This window comes from Falco rusticolus, chromosome 3 (genome assembly GCF_015220075.1).
Source record: "Falco rusticolus isolate bFalRus1 chromosome 3, bFalRus1.pri, whole genome shotgun sequence".
Classification (NCBI taxonomy): domain Eukaryota; kingdom Metazoa; phylum Chordata; class Aves; order Falconiformes; family Falconidae; genus Falco; species Falco rusticolus.
In genome coordinates this window covers 117,715,063-117,742,759 of record NC_051189.1, presented here as the reverse complement: position 1 = coordinate 117,742,759, position 27,697 = coordinate 117,715,063, and the positions used below count along the sequence as shown (strand labels likewise).

Genomic DNA, 27,697 nt, shown 5'->3' with positions numbered 1-27,697 from the left:
CTAATTCAACACATGCAAGGTTTCACCGAATGAACTGCTTCAGTCCTGCTTGGAATGTGTCAATACAGCAGCCTAGGATCTTTGACAAGGATACTGTATCCCTCTACCATCTCAACACGGCACAGCGCACCTACAGCACTTGTAAGAACTTTGAATCTCAGAAAGACAGAAGAGCTGCACATACATTGGTATTTAGAATTTTCAGCTTGAGTTTGGATCGACTCAGAAAAGACAAGTTAAAGCTTCCATAATTTTGTGTTTTCTTCCATTACAACTGTTGTAGACTTGGTCCTAGTTAGTTACATGGATATTTGCTATAGTTCACTGACAAAGACTAGAACCAATGTGCAACAGGACAAAGCCTGATGGGGACCATTTTTGTTTCTAAACATACTTAAGGTCAATGATTTCCAATTTGGGGCCACATTTTGCGCTTATCAATTCAACATCTTCCCTTAATGACAGAGAAGCCCATGCTAGTACTTTCTCCAGGAGCGCAAGTGCTTGACATCAAGCTTTTCACACAAGGCTTCCATGAGAGAGGGCAACAATTACCCTTTCTGTTCTGTCAGCACAGAACAAACGTGTATGATGTCGCTTCTGCACCACAATATAGGTTATTCCAGGCTGGTAATCCTTCTCCAAACTGATGCAGGCTTCTCTAATAGCTAGCAGTTCATAATACAAAACCTACAAGCACAAGAACAGAATAGTTTAGGTTTTCCTTCCACTGTATCCTACACATGACACATAATAAATGGTTTGTAGTTAAAATCAAGTGCAACTTTGCTACACAACTAGTCGTCTTCGGAAGTACTTAGAAAGATATTATTTCCCAATTCTAAGACTTGTCCTTCCCAGACAGGAAACAAGTTACAGCTTTTCTTACCCAACCAACATGCTTAAGAAATTCTGTCCTTATGTCTCAATGATTTTGTGGCATCTTGGTGTAAAATGTAAGCAACTCCAACAGTACAGCTACTCCCATATGAGAACTGGAATTACACAGTCCTTCAAAAAACCCACATGTGAACCAACCTGTCGAAACTGTCCTTCAGAGACCCCGTCCCTGTAGAAGATGATACGTGTGGGCTTGAACCGTGTTGACTTGTAGAACTGGATGAGAAGTTCTCTCACCATGGAGGCTAGATCTTGGATGATCTCCTGCCGGGGTCGCTGAACTCTCACTGTGGCACAGTATCGGCTTGGATGAGCATCCATACTACCTACAACCTTCAGCGGAAGAGTACATGAGTAAAGGCTTCAAGAACAAATAATAATAAAAAAAAAATTAAAATAGCAAAAAAGGCAAGAGGAGCCATTTTCAAATAAAAGATGCTTATGTTAAACCAACAATCACAGTAACATTTTTAACTGGAACTTCTAGTAGGTACAGGTTTAACACCTTTTGAAAAGGGTACAGAACTTGCCCTCCAAGCACGCCGAAATGCATCTGCAGAATTGGAGTCTTCCCCTCTGTTGACAGCACGCTAATGCATATTCTTATAGTCCAGACACAGACTTTTCTTTGAAGCTTTCTCACTTTCACTTCAGTTTGCATATAGTTACTTTAAACAAGGACAGTTTCTGTAACTACAATCAATGCTAAGTAAAATACTAAGGGGACAACATAGGAAGGGATTGATCAAGCATCCAACCTTGATCTCCCAGACTGTACCAACACAAGAGGCAAGTAGTATCAAAAACACTCCTGCCAAACCAGGCCTTTAAAAATACAAATATGTTATTAACTAACTCAACAAAGCTGCGTTATTTCCTTTACAATTTTTTTTTTCAGAAATGTTATTTACCAGGACTGCCATTTTACTTTGATTTAAACATTCAGAAGCTAAGAAAAACCCACTGCCTGCTACTTCAGATTAGATCAGTTCTTTTAAATATATCATTAATAATACCGGACATGTGTACAAAGAACTGGGACAAGCCCTGAAACATATTTGACACAGACATAGTCCATGAGTTGCATTATTATTCTAACGTTTACCAAAGATAAAAAACCAATCCTAATTTCATAAAACTTACAGCAGCGATGGAAGGCTTCTTTCCATCTCCAGCAGGAGGGTGAGTGACATCAGCTCCCAAAAAGATCACTGGCTGCTGGAACACAGAAGGTCTTCAAAAAGAAAAAAGTGCTAAGTCACACTTGTAGATGAACAGTTGGCGCAAGGTTATCGCTCAATATGAGGTTTTGTTTCAATTTCAGCTAAGCTGCACAGAGATGCCTTCTTATCAGGTACTCAGCCAAGCCTAAACAATGAAATCTTTGTGCACAAGATGTGAATTTTGAAACCACCCCAGCAGTCGTTCCAAAATACACTGCCATTTAACTGTGGTGTGATTCTAGTGGAGAAAAGCCACAGAGATACACCTGAATGGTACAGACAACTTCTTACGTAAACCATTATTCTACAGGATGATTACAGTAACGCTCAGAGGTCAGCTAAGCATGACTTTGGTACTGCATCAGCCATGCAACAAATGACTGGGTGCAGCAGCGCACACATTCTGGCTTACACAATTTAAGCAGCAGGATGGTCACCCAATGCCTTGAAAATGTTCTTCCACACAGTACTGTTTCGCATTTAAACTTTGGTTCCAAGCTCTCAGGAAAGAATTCTTAAGACTTATACTCCAAAAGTTTTTCTGGCTTCTACCTTGCATTATACATATTTCCACTCAAAAATAGATACACTTTAGTAAAGGTCAGAGTCAATGCTAATTTCTAGTCTTCAGGACCAAAAGACTTGTGCTTCTCTACAATGACCCATGTCAGAAAGAAGGGAGCACACGTGGGCTGGACTTCTCAAACCTTCCCACTGAAGGCACCAAAGCAGTTGGAGCACACATTCAAATAAGAACACAGAGAAGAGTCACGCAAGGAACAAGCATGAGCTGAATTACTCAGCCTGTTATAGCAAGAGAAGATGCCTCTAGTATTCTTTTACACTTATTCACAACAGCACATTGGTATGCCCAACAGTTACATTCTGTGATGTGTTGTATGCTCTTAAACCTGCAAAAACTGCTGATTACATTCATATTTCAACACCTCTAGATCTGCAGTTTCTCTTCAAATGTTTAATACTGAACAAACATTTGAAAAGAATCTTGGCTTAAGACTCATAAGCCAACAATCACTCTGAGTCCATGCTAGAAGAAATTTAATTCTACCTCAAATATCATGTACTATTACCAGAAGAATATTTCAAATTAAAAATTTGCCACGTTTAAATTTTGGATGCTACGTAGGAAATGTAACCGCATCTGTTAAAACCCAAATCAGTCTCCACAAAGCATCTTACCGTTGATGAGGTACAAGGATGTTGTTGATTCCTCCTAGTTTAACATTAATCTTCAGGCACAGATTTGATAGGGTCTGCGGAGATGTTTTAATGACATTCTTGACTTGAACGCACTGTGTGGCCATTCCCAACAGCGTATCTCCCACACGCTTCACCTCCGCTAAGAAGCAAATATTAGGATACAACTTCAATCCATTTGAAATTATTTTGCTGTATTTTGATCTTAGCTTAAGTCACGATAATCTAAGTATGTACATACCCTGCAAAATAACTTCCAAATTATCTCCATGCTCAGCCCTACTTACAATTCATTTTAGCTTCAGACACAAAACATTCGTTTCTAATGCCTAAAGGATAGGCCTAAAGAATTTTGTAACATATGTTGGGTGGCAAATTTCTCAGAACGATACTTGACCACATGGGTAAAGACAGAGGTATTCCCTTACCATACACCGGTGTTTTCCCTGGCAGGATGACAATGATGAGCTGAAGCCCCGAATAGGTGTTCTTGAGGTGTCGAAACATGGGCTCCACACTGTCTGCACCCTGGGCGTATTTACAGAAGCAGGGCTGGCCTTGGATCGGCATCCCCGCGTCCTTGGAGATCTTGCGCAGCTGGTCTGTGAAACCCCTAAAGATGAGAAGTTTTTTGAATTTTCACAGCAGCAACAGCACACAACCACCAAAACAGAATAGAAGAACTGTGTTACTCAAACTATTCCAAACAGCTTTTCAAAGCAGCACTTTAAAAATGTTCATTATACGGAGGCTGTACAGCTTTGGAACATGACAGAACAAGCAGGGGGAAAAAATCTCACATTTAGACACCTTTAGTAGTTCATTCAAGATGCTAGAAGGAACTATTCACAAAGCAGCAATGTCACAGGATCAAAACCCAGTGTACCCAGACACAGTGTCTTGACTGTAGCTTCCAGCAAGGAAGCAAACCAGCTTGGATTCTCTCCCTAACATCTTAAGATGATTAAAACCAGGTAACACACTCATTTAGAAGCCCTACTTTCATGTTTTCACTAAGATGGCTTCATTAAGAGAACAGTCTGAAGCCTGAACCACAACATGCCTTACTTCAATATTTCTTCTCTGCATTGTCTCTGTGTTGCAAAGCAAGCTATAGCCCACATTTTGATCTCAACACCAGTGTGAAACTGCTTCCCTCGCATGTCCCATACTCCATGGCTTGGGGTTGCCACTGTTCGATTCTGCAGAAACAAAAGCAACAGATGTTCAAGTGATTGAAAAAAGTCTATGCTATTTTCAGTTTCAAGATAACAAAAAGAAATTTACCATTCAAACTCCATGATCCCTGCATTGCACAATGCAACTGAACTGACTAAAATAGTCAATGTGCATGGAAAATCACTCTTCAAAACAGAAACAAAAGACAATGCAAAAACCTGACCCGTCCTCCATACTGCAACATGGGAGCTGGAAGCACACGCCCCGTCACATGGGCCATCTCATCCCGGACTTTGAACTGGAACTCTTGAACAAATGGATCTGCATCATAATTTGCACTTCTCACCTAGAAGAATAGGTTTTTTCCATGTTACAGAAGTATTTTGTTATAATTCATATAACAGAAGACTAACAGGAATGTTGCAGAAGTGTTCTACAATTCCCCTTGTCATTGAAAAAAGTTCAGATTTAACTGCTCAACACTATCAACCTATCCCCAGTGAAAACAATTAATACCACATGATATGTTAGATATTTTTTGTTCCCTTACTCAAGTGCTTATTTGTAGTATGCTCATTCAATAACATTTGCTTTTTGATCTATCCTGTGAGTATTGTCCTTCAGAGACAAGCAAACCCAAGATTAAACAAATTAGTTCATTTTATTACTGCACATTCATGTCTTCTGGATTTTCCAGAACAGCCTTATTTTAATCACAAAATTTTGGCTAACTTGTCGGCTCAAAACCCAGACTGTTTCAATAAGAGTTATCTGTGTAAGAGTATTCAACTAAAAATACTTCAAGTCAGAAAAAAACACTGATGTTTAGAGTGTCTGGATTCAGTGCCAAGAAGATACTGGAATTATCAGACGAAAATATTTTGTGTGTACTAAAGCAAGCAGTCAAAACATCTCAAGTAGAAGACGGAGGTTCAGGGCACCTAGACTCCTTCTTCTACCCTGTTATAGATTCCTTGTATGATTCTCGATGCAAGTTGCTCCAGTTTCTACTTCATTTTAACAGGCACTGAAAATAGCAACGCTACCATCTTCAAACTATTAACAAAAAACAATGGGAAATTTTCAAGACCCAAGTCTTCAGTCTAGCTCATGATTTTCAAAGTATTCAGTACCACTACAAATATGTCCTATAATAATAACAACAATAAAAAAGAAGTATGGCTTTCAAACATCAATAGGAATCAGAAAAGTACCTAGAACAAAATCTTACTTTCATGAGTTTGGGTATTAAAATCCAAGTCCATTTCTCAAATATTTTTTTTTAAAACCCTGAGGGTCCACTACAGTAAAACAGTGAACTATTAGTCCAGAGTAGTTCTGATACCTGCTTGGAATTAATTGTAAAGATTGTAACACACAAAAGCCCATACTGCTGGACTCACGCTATTGTTGCAAGTTATTTTAAATAAATACTGTTAAAAAAAAGTATTTTTTTGAATTAAAATCTATCAAGTTAAAGGGCTAGAAAGAAAGAATTAAAAGATTAGATTGGTCACAAAAAGTTTGTGTGTTAATGTAATCTAGTCCAGTGTTATTTAGTGAGCAGTATCACACCAAAGTGAAATTAAAGAACTAACCAATCTGCTTATTTCCTCCTGCCTATCTGGAGCAGATCTCGCTGTGGCCTTTATCATAGTTGATGTCTGATTGTCCGTTAGCTTCTTGATACACCGCTGGCCAGCTACAATATTACATACCTTAAAGGAAAATCAGAAGCGTCAATACACCATAGGAGTAATTAGAAACATCCCAACATACCGTGCACACACAATACTACGCTATCACTATAAAAAACACCCCCGGTGTGTTTAAGTAACCAGATATTCTTTCTCAGAGCTCTAAACTTTAAAGCACTAGATAGCCTTTAATGAGATAAAAGGAGAATGAACATGTAAATATGTAAACGTGGCTGTACTGCAAAGTCCACTGCATAACCTTTTGCGAAATGATACAGCCTACCGATAGCGAGCTGATTTATCAGATTAAGTTCCTTACTTCTAAAGGCAGGTAGGTGTGTTTCTGTTCTTGTCCCACTTGTAGGCAAGGAAGATGAGGGTATTTCAGCTGGAGGTTGTATTTCTCTCTGAAATACTGTGCTACTGTTCTCTCCACAGTCTGGCCATTTTCTAACTGCAAAGGAAAGCTGAAAAGACATACATTTTATTAATATGTACAGAAATCTTCATTGACAACTATCAACACCCCCCCCCCCCCCCAAATTAATAAAATATTAGGTCCTGTTACACATTCAGCGTTAAGTTATCACACAGTTTATGCTCTGACAAAAAGCATCTTACGTTTGATGACTTGCAGGTCTTCTTGTTACATTACAAACACGGTATTTCCTTCTCATCGTTCCACAGTGAGTGACTTCTACCTTTAGACCTGCATAAAAGTACCAAAACCCCACAATGTCATAACTACACAAAGATCTGCACAGGAGACACAAGGTTTCCTATAACAGAACATGTTCGAATCCAACAGCTTTGATCGTCAGTGTCAAACAGCACCACGTAAGAAATTATTCTCTGAAGATTTTCTTTCATTATAACTTGATTTCTGACTAATCAGGTTATTACCCTCAAGACCAAACCATAATGTGTAATATTTAATGTTCAATGTGATCTTAATTTCTTGTAGCAGTTTCATTTAACAGGCACGTGACTAACCTCAGACACAGATGGCTGTTTTCACCATATTCTTTTTTTCTCATTCTCAATGCTGTATACCTCTGAAAACCAGCAGTTCCAATATAATTAAAAAGGTAAACCCAGATCTCTACCTCATTGTTCATTTCCCACCCCCAGCTTTGTGCCCGCATTCAGCCTGTAATTTTAATTTCCCTGACCCAGTTTAACATTAGATTTTGAGCAGCTGAAGATCTTGTCTAAAAGCACCCAGCCTGTACACCAGAGGCTCACCAGACCTGACTCTCTATCCACAACAACGATAGCAACAATGGGAGCTTCAAGAGGCTTTCAGTGGCTCTTAACTGCGCAGGCACTGGCGGTACTGTATGTACAGAGCAAACTCAACATCTGCTGGAAGTACTGAGCTTATCACACAAGTGCTGCGTAGCATCGACATGCTGTTCTGTCTTTCCCCAGCCCCACAGAAGAGAAGGCAGTCGAAAACAGAGCCTTGGTACCCAAAAAGATTCAACCCACAGCCTACTAGCAAAGGCTTTTGAGAAAGGAGTTGGATGACTTGTCCTGTTGAATCCTGTGGATGGTGGACCACAGACTGAATCCCCCACACCCGATCAGGTCCCTAAGCACCAGACAGCAGATACTGTCTTTAGTTTACTAGGGACAGACATCCCAAAGAAGTGTCAACTGTACTTCATTGATTCCCAACAACACTAATTGCAACCTTAACATCAGTATTACTTAGAGGATGGTATAATCAAAAAATAAACTACCAGTGCCCCGATAGACCATTAAGAGAAAACACAAAGAAATAACTATGAATCACTGTGGCCAGGCAGAAAAGGGTTGTGAATACAGAAATATCTGGAACCCATTCACCGCTTTGTCATTAATCTGCAACGACACTACAGAAGGCACTACCCTCCCACAGAGCTGCTCACAGACTGCCAATTCTTCAGTGCAGGGTTTGTTTCACTATACGTGATCATATCTTGGCTGGAGTTCGCAGGTACTACAGTAGTAAACCCAAATACCGACAGCCAAGGTAACCTTTCGGTATCTTCTGACTATGGTAACAAAGTGTCTGAGGCATCCAAGATCAAGCAGAGACAGCTTTCCACTCTCCAGTTACCTGTCTTCCAGAATGAAGACTGATAGGTAGATGTGAAAAGGCGGCATGTTAGGACTACTACAAAATAACTCCTTTAAGCTTTTTTCCCCTAATGACTATTCTATGAACACATCTGTCCACGACTACAGTTCAAATTTATTTTTGCTATCCTGTATTTCAAGAAAGTCTAATCTTGCATCAATTAATGCAAGCATTTAAGAGCAAAGCTGAGCTCTTTCAAGGCTTCTCTCTCTGCAAATTAAGACTGGAAAGAAAGAATATGGGAAAACACAAGCAATGTAGCATATATGGAGTGAAACTACTCAAACCAGCAGCTTATGCAATTCCTTTGGAATGGAATTTGGCCTTCAGCTGCAAGTTAGCAAGTGGTATTTGTTTTTCCATAAGGCACTCAGTTATTACAAGTCACTGCAACAGCATACTTTCAAAGAATCAATGATGTTAGCTTTGAAATCAATTTTCACTTTGCCTCAGTGTTAAAACAGCGGGAGACCTACAGCATGACACCACGATGGCCTCAGTGACCCTTGCTTACAAAAGGTTAGTCATCCAGCAAGGCATCTTACCTCTGTCCAGGCCATAAACAACATACTTTCTCTTTCCCTCTTTAAGCCACTGGGAACACACTTCGTTTTTTATCTTTCATTTCTGTAGAGCTGCATTGTTTCATTCAGGACTAGAACTACAAATAGGGCATACTGAAATTCTCTTGGCAATTCCAGGGCCCTGCTGATGCATGCTAACCAGGAGGACTCCAGTTAAAAACCAGTCCCTTAGAATTAGCTTGGTTGCGTTACCTGGGACAGAACAGATACATTTCTACTCACCCTTTATCTCTTTGGTGAATTTTACCCGATGAGAATCAGTCAGAGGTCTTGGTTGTTCATCAATATTATGAATGTCAAGAACTTCACACATAAACTGAATTACAGGTTGTGCTTTGTAGAAGGCAGTGGCAGAAACTAAAAAGAGCAAAACATTAAGTGTAAAAAAACCCAAGTAAAAAATGTTGTGGAGCAGTATATAAATGAATGTATTTTAAAATTCCATGTAACCCTCAAGCAAATACTGTGCAGCACACTTTTTAAAAAAATAGATTAGCAAGCCTTGCAATAACTAAGTATACAAAAGCCAGCGTAGGGCCCAGTGACACATCAGCCCTCAGCACAGTCACCCTGCAACTACTTTGCATTTCGGTGTTTTGAAAGGGGGTTTCCCCAGATAATGTTTATTTCTAGAGAGCTGTAATGTTCCAGGGAGACATCCTCTTTAGACTCTGTATGGAGCTACAGAGACAGTATTAATCAATCTCTACTGAAGACGTTTTAACATGAAAACCTAGGATTATTCAATATGCAATATGGTTTTATCAGTCATGTGATCTGCTCAATTACTGAAATAATATTTGGTAGAAACATGAGCGCTATTTTGACTCTACGCAAATTCTGTTGGTGTAGTGGCAAGTACAACCCTTGATCTACCAAAATCTCGTACCCTCCCAGCATACTAATGACACAATTACATTAAGTGACAATATACTCTTATTAACCAGGACAGTTGGCTCACTCCACAGAAGGATGACCATAAACAATCTGCTTGATGAAGTTGCAACCGAAACAATGTCTTTTAGTAACAAAGGTGAAGTGCCGTAGATATAGCTCAGACACAAGCAAACTACTCCATACATTTAAAACTTTAAATGGCAATAGAAAAGTAATAATTGATGAGCATTTTATTAGTTTTCCAGATCTTGTGTACCAAAACCACCATATCTCTGTGCTAATACAACGAAACATTCTTCAGACATGTGTCACTTCAGCAAGCTGCCAACTTCATATGACGCAGTCCGGCCAACACCTCCGGATGTCGATTACTGAATGAACACAAATAGCTGACACCCCCAGTGACTGGCAGCATGCAGTTCATCTCCCACAGCAACACAAGCGACAGAAAACCACAGATTTTTGCAGAGAACGTGGTACAAGTTCAACAACTAACCAAAAAATCAAGCAATAGGATTGGAACATAATCTTCACAGCCTCAAACCATGACAAAGCGATTGCTCCATAAACCACAGCTTACAAAGTAAGATTCACATTCACAGGAAGGACTGAAAAATTTCTACTGCCAGAGTTACTAGCACGCTTTCTAATGCCGATTAGAAAAACTTGTTTCATAGAAAGCAATGGTGCAGTACGTCATAAACTGATGTAAATTAACTACAGTTCAGGTAGCACAAGAGTATTATCTCAGCACCTAGCACATAGATACTAGTACTGGTTCTCTCTCAGACAGGTAAGATATTTACATTTTCAAACAACAGCTACACCATAACTGCTGTCTGAAAGGCAATTTTACAAGAACAAACTCGTCTCAAGTCATATAAGTGTCATCCACTATTTAGGTAGACAAGAACACATGGACTTGCAAATTTTCAGCATGAAAGCTTAGTATCATCTGCAACATTTTATTATTTCCAAGACAGATGCTAATCACAACCTCACTTAAGAGTGCTTAACCTAGTGCAAAAAAAGACAAGACTATTTACCACCTTGGCTTTATAAAGCATTTCAAACAGTGAGAACAGAATGTGAACTAAGAGAAAACTTCAGGCAGCACCTGCATCTCAAACACTGACAATTTTTCAATAGGGGTTTAACAACTAAAACAGAGTGCTTATAGAACCAGGGAGTCCAACACATGCACCAGCTGATCTCAGTTGCATTCATCTGGGACTTAATAAATAGTGGTACAAAGCAGATCTGATTTTGCATAAGAAAGCCCATCTCAATTAGCCCTATTCACAAAAGTGTTTGTGACATATTTTTACAGAGTTTTCTTGGAAGTACTGAATAACATCCGCTGTGGACAGCTGCATGGAGACACACCTTAAGCAATTTGCCTCTATCACTACGGATGTAACAAGCTATGCTAGGCTTTTCCTTCCTATATAGGATTTTTTTTTTTCAATATGGCAGGTAAATTTCTGCCCAAACACTGACATGATGACAAATCCAGAAAAACCTAGGACTTCTAGGTAGCCTTTGCCATATAGGTCTGGTCTGAACTGGCTGAACAGGAAGCCAATGTATGCATACATACACTTCGTTATTACAATCACACTCTCCTATTATCATCACAACTTTTGCAGTAGGTTGACTTCACAGTTAATGTTGTTTTTCATAAGGATATTACAAGAGACAACTACTAAATCTTCAAACTGAGAAATGAGACGCAAGTATTTTTCAGCTGAAAACCCCTTGCATGCAACACAAAGTTAACACAAACACAAAAACCCAAAAGAAAGTAGTCTTATTCTGATATAAATGCCAGCAAAATACCCTCAAGCTACTTTGACTCTTCTTAATTCATATTGTAAATAATAAAATCAGTGCAGAAGACTGCTTCTGGTTACTAAATCCCTCTGCACAGATGACACCAAAAGTTATCACCACACAGAAACATGGTACCACAAACAAACAAAATGACCGAATGGCAAGGTCACTTTTATTCTTAGAGGAATGTTTGGTATTATCTTTATTGTTAACCCTGAATCCCAACTTACCATCGATATTGAGCATCATCTTCCACATGGCAGGCCGAACAGACTGATGGAATCCAAACCAGACCTCCCTACCCCCACCCAAGGGGTGATCATATCCTTCTGGAGCTGAGAAAAAGGAGCGGCCCACAGGGGTATACCTAGTGGAAAAGATGACCACACATTTATGCTATTGCTTTCCACACAAAAAATTCTATAATAAAGACAATAACAGAGCGTTACTATTTTTTGGAATGTTGTGCACCTGGAATCTGTGCCTAGAACCAAGTTTAAACAGTACACTCTGAATGCCTCTGTCCCCATTGCAGTGTTTTCAAATTTAGACAAAACATTTACACAAATTTCACATTTTAGCAACCACTTTCAGTTTCTACAACAAATCAAGAACCCTTTCTTATCTTCCACATCAAGCAAGTATAATCTCCATCACAGCAGATTTGGTACAACAGCATTGTATATACTGGACTGACCTTCAAATATCATTTTGCATGTTTTCCTAGGGAACGTTTGAACACAACGTACACTGAGAGAAGTAATAACTATGGTGGAAACAAAGAACTAGAGAAATTCACATTTCTCAGGCAGAAAACAACTGCTCATGAACATCCACACCTCCTCACATTTGTAATGGACAGGCATTAGTACAGTAGTTAACATCTTTCATGCTTCCTTAGGATCCAGGGTAGCTGAGGAACACGGGCTTCCATAAAAAAAATAAAGCTTGTGGTTTTAAGTCCATTACACCCAATGAAAAACTGTAGGGCAAAACCATTCTGCTGTCTAAAGCCAGCACTCAAACTTTAAAAGCAACTTTCATTGACCAAATAAAGAAAAAATAATTTGGTTTCTTCTGTTTCAGGGTTCTGAGATAAACAATAGACTTTATTAGGACAGTTATCTAGTACCCATCAATGAGTGAAAAAGGCCCGTGCTTTTAGACTGTCACTGCTGCCAAGTGCATGAGACTTGGCTCAACTTGAGCCGAAAACATGAAAGCAGTGCTACAGCATACTACAATCTCTCAATATTTCAATTAAGGCCTATTATACATGTCTGCTGTTTCTTGGTCTTTTCAAAGAAATCCATCACCTGCTCTGAAGTTTAAATGGCTACAGAAATACACACTTGTACGTAATTAGCTTCAGTCTCCCCAGTTCAGCTAACCAGCTGTGCTGCCTAAGGGGAATGATCATTTTTTTCTTTTCACCTGTGAAGAAACAGGGATGAAGGTCTCCCAGTGGGGATACTTCAGGTAAAGACAGACTGCAGGAAGACAGTGAACCTACTTCATGGAGGGTAGGTGTCGTAGCACCACATCGACAGCGTGAACAGGGTTAGTGCTGATAGGTTTGTCTAGTTCCAGTGGCTCAGGCAAGGTTCTTCCCGTCAAAACTTCATGCAGCAAGTGCCAGCTCACCCGAGAAACAAACTTTATTGACACTTTGAAGGGACGATCTTTTCCACCTTCTCCCGGCAATGTCACATCCAAATCCACCTGGGTGGAGGAAGGAGAGAAAAAAACAAAACAGCAGCTGTTTAATCTCAAGTCTGGTAGCCTTGAATTCCCACTCCTTCCCATAACTGGGCCAGAGCCTCACAACACATTTGCTAAAAGTACATTATCAAATGCACAAAATAAAGAGAACTGGGTCCTCACCAAGCAGAAGAGGATCACGTAACTTTTTGCCATCTTGAACCAGAAAACTCTTCATTCCAGAGAAACTCTGGTTTGATATTTTAATAGTACTTCACTGTAAGATGATGTATTACCGTGTGTAGAACTGAGTATTTAATAGATTCTGCTGTAGAAACAGGCTACCAAATTCTAGGGGAGGTTCCAAATGCAACTATTACATGCACATTTACATACACTGGAACTTGTGAAAATACATTGGAGGGACCCTACTTCAATATGGATGCTGTAAGATACTTTTTCTCAACTCAGTAGTATCAGAAGTAGGGCTTGTTTCTTTTTCTTCCCTATGAAGCCATTGCAACTATAATTTTTTTATTTTTTCCCAGTTATCTTACCCCAGTAGTGGCCACAGGAAGCGGATTGGCTGTATAGAGGCTTCTTTTCCCATCATAAACCGGTCTACGGTCCCCAAATATTGTCACTTTAAAATGCTGCACCATTGAGTCCACCACCTCCCTAGAAAAGTTGATATTTACATTGAAGATGTTTTCAAAGAAGTATCAGACTGGAACTGGCTCCCACACCCCCTGCGTTTTGCTGAAATAGTTTCAACAAACATATTACTGAACTATAGAACACCCAAGTGATGTTCCAAAAAGGTGCTCCACATAATTCAACTAAAATAATAGATAAATACCGAAGAATAAAATCACTACCAACACAAATGCTTGAATACTGGAAAATATTGTTACTATAATGATTTCAGAAAGCCCTAGAGATGACCAAGACCTTTGGATAACCTTTTCCATAGAAAACAAGTACACACTTACCTTGGAAGACACCCACAAGCTAGTATTATGAAAAATGAGTACAAATGCCCAACTGAAAGCTATGCCAGTACCAAGTAATGTTCATCTGCTCTTCAATTAACAAGAGTTTTGAATTTTGCCTACACTGTATATAGAAGAGTATATACCCTAACAAAAAAGTCTTCTCTAAGTCCTTAATAATCTGGGTTTTTCCCAACAGCCTGATGAAATTTGCACACATTCTCCTTTGTTATAACTTGATGGCAATAAAGAAAATAGTAACCTCATACTAGCGCTGAAATTACACTTTAAAAAAACACCATGAAATTTTCATCTTATATAAATAAGGCTTCTTGATACAAGTAGTAGATAGATCAGATCCAAAGAAGCTTTTGCAATACCTCACATTTGAATTCTTTGGGGATTATTTGTGTTTCAGAGGCACAACAACTGTACCTTACTTGATACATCATTAATTCCCTTATTCTACAGGAACAAAACACTCTTCTTAAGCATATGCAAGCTAGCATCCTCTCAAAGCAAAAGCTTACTAGTATACTGTTTTCTAACCAGGCAATATTAACCTAAAGCCATTTTTGCTGGAAGACAATAAATAATGTCTTCCTCTTCAAGTAAAATTAGCAGCAGTACTTTCACTTCTCAGCTGGGACTAGGGGAAAGGGAAAAGAAATTCTCCATTTCACAGTTCTCTGTGTCACTAAACTCTCAGAATCCAAGTTCTCTCACTGGCTAAAAGCACACTAATATACTCAAGCAACTTCAAAATATCTACTTAGTACTCAGCTGCGCTCCTGCACAAGTCTACTTTATCTGACTGCCCCATTCTGCACTGATGCGCTGCTCCCTCACAACACTACGCACAGGGATCAGCGCACAAAACCTGTTTCCTAAGTGCCAGCTTCTTGTCACATAACCTGTGACAAAAGCAGAGGGATAAAAGTTAGTGATGAAGAGTAGGAGCAAGAGGGAGAAAGCAAGAGGCTGTGTAACGCCAAACTCCCACACTAGAGCTCTCAGCTGTAGCTCTGCTTCAAAGCAAAGCACCATTTACCTTCTGCTTTCCAGTTCACAACACAGCGGAAACACGGGTAAAGGACATCGTGATAAAGGAAAGTGAAAAGGAAACAGAAGACACTCTAGGTTTTAAAGCCTCCCTCCAGCTAACAAAGGTGCAGGTGAATTTTAAAAAAGCAGCAACTATTCAGGAACTAAACCCCCTATTTATTCCAAATAAAAGCATGCAGACAGGATGTTCGTCAGAAACTATTTCAGCAGAGCTGAGTCTATGTAAATCCACTGGCAACTTAGAAATAACTTAGAGCATGCGAGAGGGAAAAAATGTATTTCTAAGGGAAATTCTTCAAAGCAGGTATTTCAGTATACTAATTTTGATTTAGACTTATGAAAGCCATTCTTCTCTGCATAATCCAGAGCACACTATCTAAAGTAATTTAGTCAGCAGATACTAGGTCATTTTCTTTTAATGGGGCTCATTTATACAAGCTCTTGCAGTTTTTAACTAACATCTGCCACATTTTTACACACATGAAAGTTGGTAGTTAGTAATTTTAAATAACCAATTTCAGTTTCCTACTTTGAAAAAAACAGTAAGCATGCTAGACTTACCCTCAGCTTTTAAACTACAGCTTATATTAGAATTCATAATTTACATTTTTTCGAATTTGCTGTCAAATTTCAATACAAACTTTGGTCTTTCATTTGAAAATATTTGACTACTAAAGCAACTTGTTTAGGTTTGCTGCCTGCGTTCAACTGGTCTTCTCAGTTTACCTTGACAAAACCCAGACAACTGCTTCTAGCAGTTGGTAACGCGATAAAGAAAAGCCAGACAATGTTTTTACTGGTAGAGTAGAAAGCTGATGAGCTTCTGGACAAAGTTACATATGCATCTGAACTACACCTATACTACAACAACTACATTTATGAATGAGTAACCTCCAAAAGCACTTCAAATTAACTCCAGTCTATAAAAAGCACTTCTGGGAAACAATCAACGCTCACACAAACTAACAAAAGTCAAAAGCAACAGTTAGATAATATGAGACCTGCAGAGTGTATGAAAAGTTGTATCAGCTGCAAACATGCTCTTCAGGAAATCATTACTTAGGTAAACAAAAATATTGACCATGTCACACAAAGGTAACTTTATAAACTCAAACCAAATGTTTTTGCCTCTCTCCACGTGAACTGAAAACTGCAAAGATACAGCATTTATCTAGAGCATAACCAACTAAAACAAGCTGTGAGACACACCAATTTTGGTTTTCAAAGGAAGCTGGAAATTACCCTACCAACAGGACCACAAAAGGGATTTTTTTTTTTTCTTGTAAATTTTAACCAAAATTTAGTTGCTATTTTTAGAACAGCTTATTTCAAATGCACGATTTCCAAACATCTGTAGTTTCTCCCACTGTTGTGGAAACAACTCACAACACAGAATCACAGACTGTCACTGCTGGACAAACCAGAGTTCTTACAGCTTTGTCTCCCTTAGTCTATTTTAACCAAGCATTGCCATACAGCAACAACAAAAAAAGAGTGGTTTTAGTCAACACATTTGAAGTGAAATTACATTTATCTTCATTACAAGATCACACTAGAAAAGAATCAGACATACAAACCAAGTCAGTTTAGAGCAGCTTATTTCTCCTTGTGTGCCTATGAGCACAGCTTCACAAGCATTCCTCATTTAACAATATGGTAGTAAATTAACCTTTCATAACAGTAAGATTATATTAAATATTCACACAGAACTATTATATCCCAATTTTAGCAATTTATTAATTTCCTTTTAATTAATACTTAACAGAGGTATTTATAAAGCCTTTGTAACAGCAGTATGCAACTAGCAGGGAGGGAAAAAAATCACTAGTCAGAATCAGGCCTTAGCAATATGTTATTGTTAAAATGTAAAAAAACAGAATTGCAGATGAAAGAGGAAATAATTGCTTTTCAGCTACCCTGAACTTTAACTGATGAAACAATTTCACAAGAAACTAACACGTAACTCCTCTCAAAAAAATTATTCAGCGCAGAGAAGAAATACAGGAAATACAAAATGTTGTAATCTTTAAAAAGCAAAAATTACAGCTTTACTATCACATTTTCAGTTAACCGCTCTTTCTTTGGAGGCTCCTCTGGCTCCCAAAATGTATGAGGTTTCAGACAAAATACATATCTAAAAAGCTGTACTAGGAATCTGTTAAGGCTGAAGAGGACAGCTCTCAATATGTACCGTTTGCTGGATCACTAAATGAACAGGGATACAGAACATGAACATATTCCCTGCATTTAACCAGAAATTTAGCAAAAGTAGTCTAGCAAGGGATTTAACTGACCCTAATACATAGCAGACATGAAAATAAGATGGGATACAATGTGCTATATAGCAATAGAGAAAGGACACAGGTGGAGCTCAAGAGAAGTCTAACCATTTCAAAGATACTAAGCTGATTGCATGAAATGTCTATTAACAAGGGGGAAAACAGTTTGTGTGCAGTGCTTTCATACCACTACCCCTAATGGAAGCTTCCCAGCTGAAGGCTGTCTCCTCCTACACCTACAGCAATGGCTTTTAGTCAGTAGCTTCTGACCACAGTACCCCAGTGAATTAAACAGGGGAACCTTCAGATTAATCAATGCTGAAATGTACCTCAATATCAACTCGGGGTAAGAACACCCATGGGAACAGATTCCTGCTACCTCACATGATTCCACACCGCAACCAAAACCAGTAACTGCCTATAGCTATACCATATTTATGTTGCCCTGAAGAATGGGGGTTGATGCCAAACAGCTCACAAACTACTGTGACCACCAGTGGTTGCCCCACTTCACAGCATGTGGTCACAACCAAACTGAAGAGAACCTGGAAAAGGCTCTGCATCCATCTCTCAGATGTTTGTGAGAATTTGCACACAGGTCTCCATAGCATAAAACTCAGATTTTAAGATACATAGAGACTAGATTTACTCCAGTAGGTCCCACTTCCTTAAAAATTTCAGTATCAGTGTAATTTACAACACAACTTTCACCTTCTTACCTGTTCACCCTCCGAGGACACTTATCTGGTTTGATATCCACCTCATAGAGGTAGACATCAATCTTTGGGATTTCAACTTGGAAGCAGTTGGCCAGCAGTTTAATGGGTTTGCCCATGGTGCCATAGCCAGGACGTCTGGGCACCATGAGTAGGGGCTGTGCCCCGACGGGTCCTGTGAAAGAAAAAAATGTCACAGATTAGAAGATAAGCACAACAGACAAGCTGTGTTGCAAAGGCACTACTTGCTTCTGTTTCAGCAGTTTAAAAATACATAAGGCTCCTTGCATTTGCAGGTACATGTACTTGCCTCCAATTGAGACTTACTAATGCACCCCCTTTTTTTCAGTCTCAGGCAATTCCCTGAACCAACTAGAGGACGAGCAGGCAGGCAGCAGAGCCAGCAGACTGGAGGAAGGGTAAGCTAGCTGTACCGAACAGCACACATCAAACAGCGCGCTAACCTGTTAAATTCCAAACTAACACTTGCCCATTTTCCCTCCTTGAGCCTCCACCCACATCTGAACTGTTCTCTTACACATGAGTTTCAGCTTCTGCAATCGGCATGGGTGCTCTTCCTTGTAAGAATTCACTATCATGCAAAGTCTGTCTGCTGTTAAAGCACAAGCTTCGCAAGTCTTTTCTGAACACCCTAGTAATAACAAAGTTGCTGCAAAACCAAAAATACCGAAGCAGTTCTGGATTGATGCATGTTGTTTGCGACAAACTCTTAATTTCATTGCCATTACTAGAAGACAGATTACTCTTGAATTTTGCTGGCTGAAAATGGATGAAGAGTAAAACTACTACCTCCTGTGTAACCGCACCGGTAAAGCCAAGTGGCCAGAAGAGGAAAAACTCAACTTAGGACACAAGATTGTAAAACTCTTATTTACTTATACATTAGAGAGGAATATGCATAGCTGCTCAAAGAAACCATCAAAATCCACAATAAGAGATGGGTATTCTGAAAGTCAGCTATTATCCATCTAGTAAAATACGTTACGTTACATTCTCACTTCTTATCTATTTATTTTGCATCACTTAGATGAGAATCCTCAGCTCAAGATCTGGGTTATTCATGCCTTACAAAACCAAACACAGTAGTAAACACAGTCCACTTTCAAGAATTTCTACTGGCATTTCCACTAAAAAACATCTCTTCCCCGTCAAGAAACAAAAACAAACCCAAAATGCTTTGTAGACCAAGTTTTAAAAAATTACTCATCGTACAAATGTCATGATTTACAGAGCATTTGATGAAGTTAAAAGTTTCCCCCCCCCTACTCCTACTCAGTGACGCAGATAGCAATTCCAGCCCACTCATTTTCATAGAAGAGTTAAAATGTCAAGTGCTGGTAAAAACATCTTATTTGCCTTTTGATTAATCTCTACCATTCCTGGAAAAAATCACGTTACCTTGAAGGAAACCCTGTACCGAGTAAGAACAGGTGAACATCAAAGCTAAGTTTCACTGTAACATTTGTCTGGCTCTACACAGAAACCTACCCAAAAATTCTGAGTGGGCTTGGCTTCGAGCCATGAAACAAACACATAAACCAAGAACCATCATTTAAAACACCCTCACAGACTCAGCTCATGCAAAACTTGTTCCAAGCATCTGTTCTCTTCAACTTTTTCTTCATTTTAATACTGTCACACAAGTAAAAGCAACTCTACAATTTACTCCAGATATATTTTCAAATATAAGCATATGCAAAAAATTACTACTAAACATCTGAGTGACACAAATGACTCAACAGCTTATTTTAATATTACAAAGACATACATGCCATAGCTTGTATTTAGTTCATATCTGTAGGAAATGCTAAAAAACCCTGCTGAAATAAAGATAACATTAAAAAGATTGCTATAGTCTGGGCTGCCCTGTCTCCCCCCACCCCGATTGTTAAAAATCACGTAAAATGTGAAAACGGTTGCTAAAATCTGCCAGCACAGAAGCAACAGTGTGAAGCCAACCTTCATGAACCTTACATGAAGAAGTTGAAGTCCATGAACAGGGACATACGGCATGGCTGAAACCTTTGCCTCCATCTCCTCTAGAAAACTCCACCAAGTTGAACTTTTTAACTAAGCAATCAGCTGCTGGAGAAGAAATAAACCCCTTTGCAGGAATGCTGTCCTGTTGTTTACCCCTTTGCTTAGATTAGCGGAATCCTAGAGATGAACCGCACAGGGGCAAAAAGTTGAAACTGAGAAATGACGTTCGGTTACTAATACGAGGCAGGGTGCGCTTCAAAATCCTGGGGCATAAAATAAATGCTCTGCTCAAAGCCAAGTATGCAAGCAGGCCTCCAACCTCTGCTCCTTGGAAAAGTGCTGAACAAAACAAGAAAATACCAGTTGTTAAGACAAAGGCTTTCTTTAGCCTCACTCGTTCAGCCGTACCACACACGGCTCCGCAGGGAACAGCTTGCTCTGGCAGCAGTTAGAACACAGATTTTGGCAAATGGGAATTAAGCAACCAATAAATGAATGAGAAGTGCAGGTCTACACACTATTCAGGAACGATTTTTAAAAATGCAGCTGATTTTGTTACCATTTTGTGCGATACACATGCTCTCTTGGACAAGTTAACCTGAAAACATGAGTATGTCCTAACTCAATCCTGCTACCACCGTCCAAATACACTAGCACCCACTCGGAGTATCCTGCTTTCAAAATACACTAAACAGCCAGATTGCACGTTGTTAAAGTCTGTGTCACCGACTTCAAACCTGTGACTCAAACCCCAATAAAACATAAATAACAAGCGACGCTCTCTGAGGACAGCTACTGCTCCCGTATCATATCAGTGACTCACCCAACCTCATGCCTAAGTCCTGTGTCAAGCTAATGGAAATAAACACACAAACCCAAAGTACTCAAAGTAGTATTCTTCTGAACAGCACAAAGTGCCTATAGTTGGCAGGCTGATTCCTCCGTGTTATTTAACCATTGCAAAACCAAAGTGTTAAAGTTTCAAAGAAAACCTTTGCCGAAGCATTACCGCAGCAGGGGGGGACGTGCCAGCTCCCAGTGTCCCAGAAGAGCAGCTCTGCACTGAACAGTTGCCCTCAAGTTTTAAAGGAGAAACTTTTTTGTTTTTAAAAATTTATTATTACTCTGCCATCAGAGCATCTGATATGTACACATGCCTAGCAAGTTCTTAAAAATCCAAGAAAAAAACCCCCAACAAACCAAGTCTGTTTAGCATGCCAGAAGAGTACCCAAGTCATAAAACCAGTTAAGGAAAGTCTCCAGCGCTGACAGGCATCTGGTCCACAGCACAGAACAACGAATACACAAACAGAACTAAACCTGGCACTTCAGACAGGTTGTTGGACGGCTTTTATGCAGCATGAGAGTACATTTCAAGAAGATACAAGATCCATCACTAAATAACTTGAACCTTCCAACGTACTCATCAGAAAACCTACAGGAAAAACCAGCAGAGAAACTATTTAATTAAGTATTTAAATCAGTAATAACACCAGGTAGGAAAAAATAATCTCTTCAGGACCCAAAGGTGTATCAATTTATAGATTACCATTCATTGCATTTGCTGAAGTCATTTATGAACATCCTTCAGCAACGTTGGAAGGTTTTTCTCACGAGTGAATGCTCAATAAACAAGTAGGAGCAAAAGCTCTTATAATCTTGTCTGCAAAACAGCCAAATACTACACCCAGAAAGTTCTATCTACCACATTTTTGTACAGCAGCACACAAAGACCATGGCTGGCTCCCTACCAGTCTAGAAGGAAGTATCTTGAATCCCCATTGCATTTCCCAGGGGATTTACACTGGTGTTTCCCACGGGCACATACAGGACATCACTGTGCGACCTGTGCCCACCGCGCTGTGCTGGGTAACGTGCCCAATAACCTCCGTCCCATAATGATGTAGATTGCTGATGAGACGGAAGATATTTTGAAGAGCTTTGTTCATATGTACTCTAGTATCTCAACAAAATCCAGAAAGAGATGGAAAAGAGAACTGCCACTTTTAGAGGGCTTAATGGAGAAAATAGTATTTCAAAATGTTTTTGAAAAATCGCTAACATAGAGTAAGTGTATTGTTTATGAAATACACTCTGAAGAAAAAGCTCATAACCATACTGCTTTTTCAAAGAGCTAATGTTTGGAGTATCATTAAAAATACGTGGACAAGGAAATTAATTTCAAGTGTGATTCCATGGCACCTCTGCTAACAGAACCATTTACTCCAACAGAACTTGAAAGCAGTGAAGATTTGCAGTTGTCACTATTCAGATCCACAATTCGAAAATTCCCATTTCAGTCAGATCATATTCCAAACCAATATGTTAGTCCCTCTAATGGTTTAAATGAGCTCTGAATCAGAAACTTTTCTTCCATGGAATTATAGATGTTATAATAAAGATTAAGCACAACAAAAAATGACTGCAATTTCTATGGCAATACAGCCAGCAGTATAGAACACATCTGGCGTGCATCCAAAACACAGGCTTGAATCTACCTAGCAACAAAACGAAGCCCTAATCGGAATAATGCCTGAACAGAAAGAGCAGAAGCACAGAAACCTTGAAATACTTTCAGCAAACCATTTAAAGAACATTGAAGCTTTTGGCATGCAGAAGTGTTTTACTGCATGAAGCAAAATACTGATTTGTAGCAAGATGCTAATTGAAAATACAGATTTCCTTACACAATCCTTTCCTTACATAGTACCATGCTTCCAGCAAAAAAATATCCTTTTTCCTACTGTTGCTTCAGCATTATAGAACAAAAAAAAAAATCACAGATGATTACTTAACAGTTTTGTTTATAAAATGGTTCTAAATCTCTAATTAAATGGGTGACTGAACAGCCTTAAACAGATGATAGAGGACTTAGCAGGTAAAATATTACTTAAACCGTGGCTCAGTAACACAAGGCAGATTTGGCTAACAGATCCTATCCTCAGGCTGGAGTCTGCACCTGGGAGAAAGCTCTCCATGGTGCTTTCCACGGGGGGAAGATTCCCTTTCAGAGGGCCCCTGGCCTCTGCCTGGACTCAGAGGCCCAGCCTGTGGAACTCAAAGAAAAGCCTATCACTATCAAAAATTAAGTTAATTCTACATATATAAAGAATAAAGATAGGGAAGATTATAATTACATGTTGGTTCCAATAACTAAGCTCTGCTCTTATGCTAGAAATCATGGATTGTCTTATTTCTGTAGCTGCAGCCTCGCTGGGTGGCATTACATTATTTATGAGTAATGCAATCCACGTTTTCTTAACATTCCTGCTCACAATTTAGGCTTTCCCCCCCCCACACCCCCCAAGGTTTCAGATAATAGCTCATGTTAAAACTCATCAAAAGCCAACATTTTGATGCCACACTCGGCGATAGCCAACTGTGCAAGTAAATACTAGTGCGCTAACTTGTTCTATCCTAACAAAGTTACAAAAAAAGACAGTGAAGTGTTCTGGAAGCATTTACAAGATAATAAATGCCTCTAAACCATTAAACCCAATATCTAATCATAAAGAACTTCACTCCCCAAAAAGCAGCTTATATGCACGTTGTAAGGTTAACACCTATAACAACTCCAGGAGAAGAGAACTTGACAGCCCCCACGCACCAAGACATTTCCCTCGAAGGTATTTCCACAGACCAAAATTAGGAAGGTAAACTGACTTAGTGCTGTGTGTAGATATACCATGTTTTGCCACCAAAAGAAACCTTTACCAGCATGTACTTGCACTTACACTAAAAAAAAACACTTTCCAAGAAAGTACATGATTTTTAACACACATCTTTATTACCCTGCTTTCACACTTACTATTTTGAAAATTAGGTTAATTCCTTCTCCATACTCACTAACTTTGAACTGCTGCAATGGAGCATGAAACACACTGCCCATCTACCTGCTCTTTAGGTTTCAAATTCAAGACACAAGCAGCTCCCTTTTTTCCAATTTACTGCCTGGAAAACATCTAAGAGCAGAACACCAAGATCTGAGACACACAGTCATATTACTGAATTTAGAACCACATGACCAGAAAGTTCCTTGCAGAATAAAATACAATTTTAACAGTTACTTTAAACATAATACTAAGATTTACGTTACATCCTAACAAGTTTTGCATGTAAGCAAAATAAAAAGTAGCAATAAATTCACAACAGATCTCACTGTTTTGAGAACAATGCATTAGAGCACAAAGAAATTAAATACTGTGAAGAACATGAACAAAACTGATTGGTATCCAACTATAAACTTTAATTAAGAGGTAAATGCTTTGCATGACAGTCTGGTTACAGAGTCTAGCCTAATGAGAGAGAAAAATTCCTTCAGTTATCAAGATATCTCTGACTACTTGGCAAGTCACCCTGCTTGCTGCTACTTCTTGCTCTAAATTCAACACAAGTCTCAGGACCATCAGCTGAATTTTCACATTATCCAGTAAAACTGCAAAACATCAATTGCAGGCTGGCTTCAGCTCTTTGCTGTAGCAGTCAGCTGGAGTTAGATACAGTAGGAAACTGTGGTTCAATTAGAGTATTGTTTAAACACATACCAGATGTGTCGAAAGGCAGATAAGCCGTATATTCCTGTCACTTCTTTTAATTCCTACAGGAAATTAGCTCAAGGAATATCCCGACACTAAGGAAGTAAAGCTACCAGGATGAAACAATTTGTAAAGCTCATATTATGAGTCAAACGGCTTCCACTGCAACTCCATAGAAAAACTTCCATTGTATCTCACATCACACGCACTCTGGAGTAGAATAACTTTTGAAGGCACCTATGATTCATTCCTCTTCCCTCCTCTACCCACCCACAAAACTGTAACTTTTAATGGTCCTCCCAAATTACTTCTCTTAACACAGAAAGACAAAAAGTGAATTCTCAGCATTTAAACTGCCCAAAGTTTGTGTAGAAAAGCAAAGAGAAGATTAAAGATGTCCATAGTGCTTCATTAAAAACATACCATACTAGAGCGAAAAAACCCACAACAATTTCACACTTTTTTTAAAAACAAAAAGCTTTGAACTTTGAAGGAACAATTTATGAAATGCAAATGAAGACATACATAGCACTCTGATTTGACTCAATCATACCACAGAGGATCCCTGGTTCCACGGTAGCACTGGTTTAATACACCTGCCTTTTGGAAGTTTACTTACCACTCTCCAGGTGGAAGCATGATGCATGACACTGAATTCCATCTGTTCCCAAGAGCTGCTTTTATTTTGCTTCACCTTTACACAGTGAGCATTTTCTTTCTATTCCTCAGTTTACTTCATTTCCCCATAGCCTGGACACTGAATAGCCAGCTTCACGTCCTTTAAACTACATCCTACTTTAAACTGTGTTCAAACTAGATGAGCTAGAAAAGGCATACTTTCTAGATTCCCTAGGCTAACCCTATCACACAAATAGGAACATACCTACAGCACTGCTTCACTGAGATGTGCTGGCACGCGCTTCCATACTTTACTCCAGCTATACTCACAACTATCTTTGTTCCCCCCTCTCTCTTAGTCTATCTCATCCATATTTTCCCCTCACACACACAAAAGGAAGCACACCTTGATGTCCTTCTCCCTTTTATGACAGAACTTTAACCCTTCTTTGCTCAGTCGAGGATGGTTTGTGTCCTCCTGTACCAATCCTGATGTCTGATGGCCAGAAGGTTCCCTGAAACACGGGATGTTAACAACGCGCTTCATGCTATCCTCAATACACAGCAGACAGAAAGAAACATCCGTCACGCTGAACACGGTGCTGAGTGGGCTGAGCCCATCAGGAGCACTGTCTGAGAGCACGCTCTGCTCAAATCTAACATATTGTAGCCTAACAACAGGTAAACTCGCACCAAAGAAAAACTAAAAGGCTTACGGGCTACTCTCGCAAATCTATTTTTTATCATAAGACAACTAGACTTGTACCAGGTTGTAAGCGAAGTTTATTTTACACATCCAGTTTACAACCATCTGAAATCCACCAGATCGCTAAAAGACTTCCAACTCCATCACACACCTCATTAAGCAAGGACAATAGCTTAGGTGGCAAGTTTTTCCAGCCGAATCCATCATTCTCTTGAATCTCCACAGAAGTTACAAAGGTATCTATGCATGAAGAGATGAAAATGCATGTTTTGCATTGACCCTTCAGCCTCCCACTCAGATTTCCACTAGCTGTGGCACCTCTGGAAACAACAGAAATGGAAATCCAAGTGGCTTTTGACGTTCTCTTTGACATCCAGCTCCATCACGAACTGCTGGTGAAGCGCTGCCCAAATCTGAACTCTCCTGCCACTTCTCCACGAGCCTTGAAGCTGAACTTATTTCTCCAACTCCCCAACAACATTTTAAACACAAAGCTCATCACAACTAAGCATGTGCTTCGCACAGAAAAGGATCAAACGACCGAAAGCAAAACCGTAAGGCTCCGGGGGGAGGCTGTAGCGGCGCAGGACTCCCCAAGGCGGGGGGATGAGCCTTAAATTCCAGCGTCCAGCGGCACAAAGGGGAACCCCCCCGCGCTGGCCTGGCAGAAGGTGCCGCAGGGAGCCCGGTGGGTGCAGGCACGCTCGCCAGGCGGTGCCTCGGAGGCAGCACCGCCGCTACAGCATTATGCAAGCCGGCCTGCAGCCGCTGCTGGGGAAACACCAGTTATGAAATGCAACCAAAAAAATTCCTCCTCAGCTACGTCGGGCACCGGGCGGCAGAGCGGGACGCGGTGCTGGGCGCCCCCCCTTTACAGAAGCGCTAACAGAAGAGATCCCGCGGCTCCCCCCTCGCCGGCGGGGCTGAGCTCCCCGCCCGCCGCCCCCCGCGGCCCCACGGCTGCGGCCCGGCCCGGCGCTGCCCTGCGGCGCACGGCCCGGGGCGGTGGGGAGCCCCCGCTCGGCCAGGCGTCGGCGGGCGGCAGCGCGGGGCAGGGCCGGCCGCCTCACCCCCCCGGCTCGGTATCCCCCGCCCCCCCCCTGCGGCCCGGTCCGCGGCCGAGCCCCGCCAGCCCGCCCCGCCGCGCACCCACCTGCGCTGCCGATTTCCATTCATGGAGCTGGGCGCAGCCGCTGGGGGCTGCGGGCTCCGCCGCGGAGCCGGGCCCGGTGGCCGGCTCGGGGCTCCCCTGGGCTGCGGCTGGGCGGCGGCCCGCCCCGCTCCCCGCAGGCCCCGGCGCGGCGCCTCGGCCGCCCGGAGCTCCCGTCCCCTCAGGCGGCGGCGGCGGCGCGCGGCGAGCGGAGCCCCCCGGGCGGAAGTTGCGTGGCCGCCCGCAGCCCCGGCTCGCGCTGCCGCTCTGCCCCGCCG

The 27,697-nt window shown here is 40.5% G+C and overlaps 1 protein-coding gene across 6 annotated transcripts in view; it reads right to left on the bottom strand.

The window, feature by feature from the left end:
- Positions 1-27,697, bottom strand: part of AGO3 (argonaute RISC catalytic component 3) — a 43,344-nt gene extending 15,647 nt beyond the window's left edge. For all 6 annotated transcript variants that reach the window (XM_037381889.1, XM_037381885.1, XM_037381886.1 and 3 more), the window contains exons 1-16: positions 27,423-27,697; positions 18,413-18,584; positions 13,915-14,035; positions 13,170-13,378; positions 11,887-12,023; positions 9,149-9,283; positions 6,839-6,926; positions 6,537-6,684; positions 6,119-6,238; positions 4,744-4,866; positions 4,410-4,543; positions 3,770-3,954; positions 3,324-3,483; positions 2,044-2,134; positions 1,039-1,233; positions 556-690 (exon numbers count right to left, since the gene is read on the bottom strand). In XM_037381889.1, coding sequence (XP_037237786.1) covers positions 556-690; positions 1,039-1,233; positions 2,044-2,134; positions 3,324-3,483; positions 3,770-3,954; positions 4,410-4,543; positions 4,744-4,866; positions 6,119-6,238; positions 6,537-6,684; positions 6,839-6,926; positions 9,149-9,283; positions 11,887-12,023; positions 13,170-13,378; positions 13,915-14,035; positions 18,413-18,584; positions 27,423-27,441 — 2,172 coding nt within the window. In that variant the 5' untranslated portion in view covers positions 27,442-27,697. The remainder of the gene's footprint in view (positions 1-555; positions 691-1,038; positions 1,234-2,043; positions 2,135-3,323; positions 3,484-3,769; positions 3,955-4,409; positions 4,544-4,743; positions 4,867-6,118; positions 6,239-6,536; positions 6,685-6,838; positions 6,927-9,148; positions 9,284-11,886; positions 12,024-13,169; positions 13,379-13,914; positions 14,036-18,412; positions 18,585-27,422) is intronic.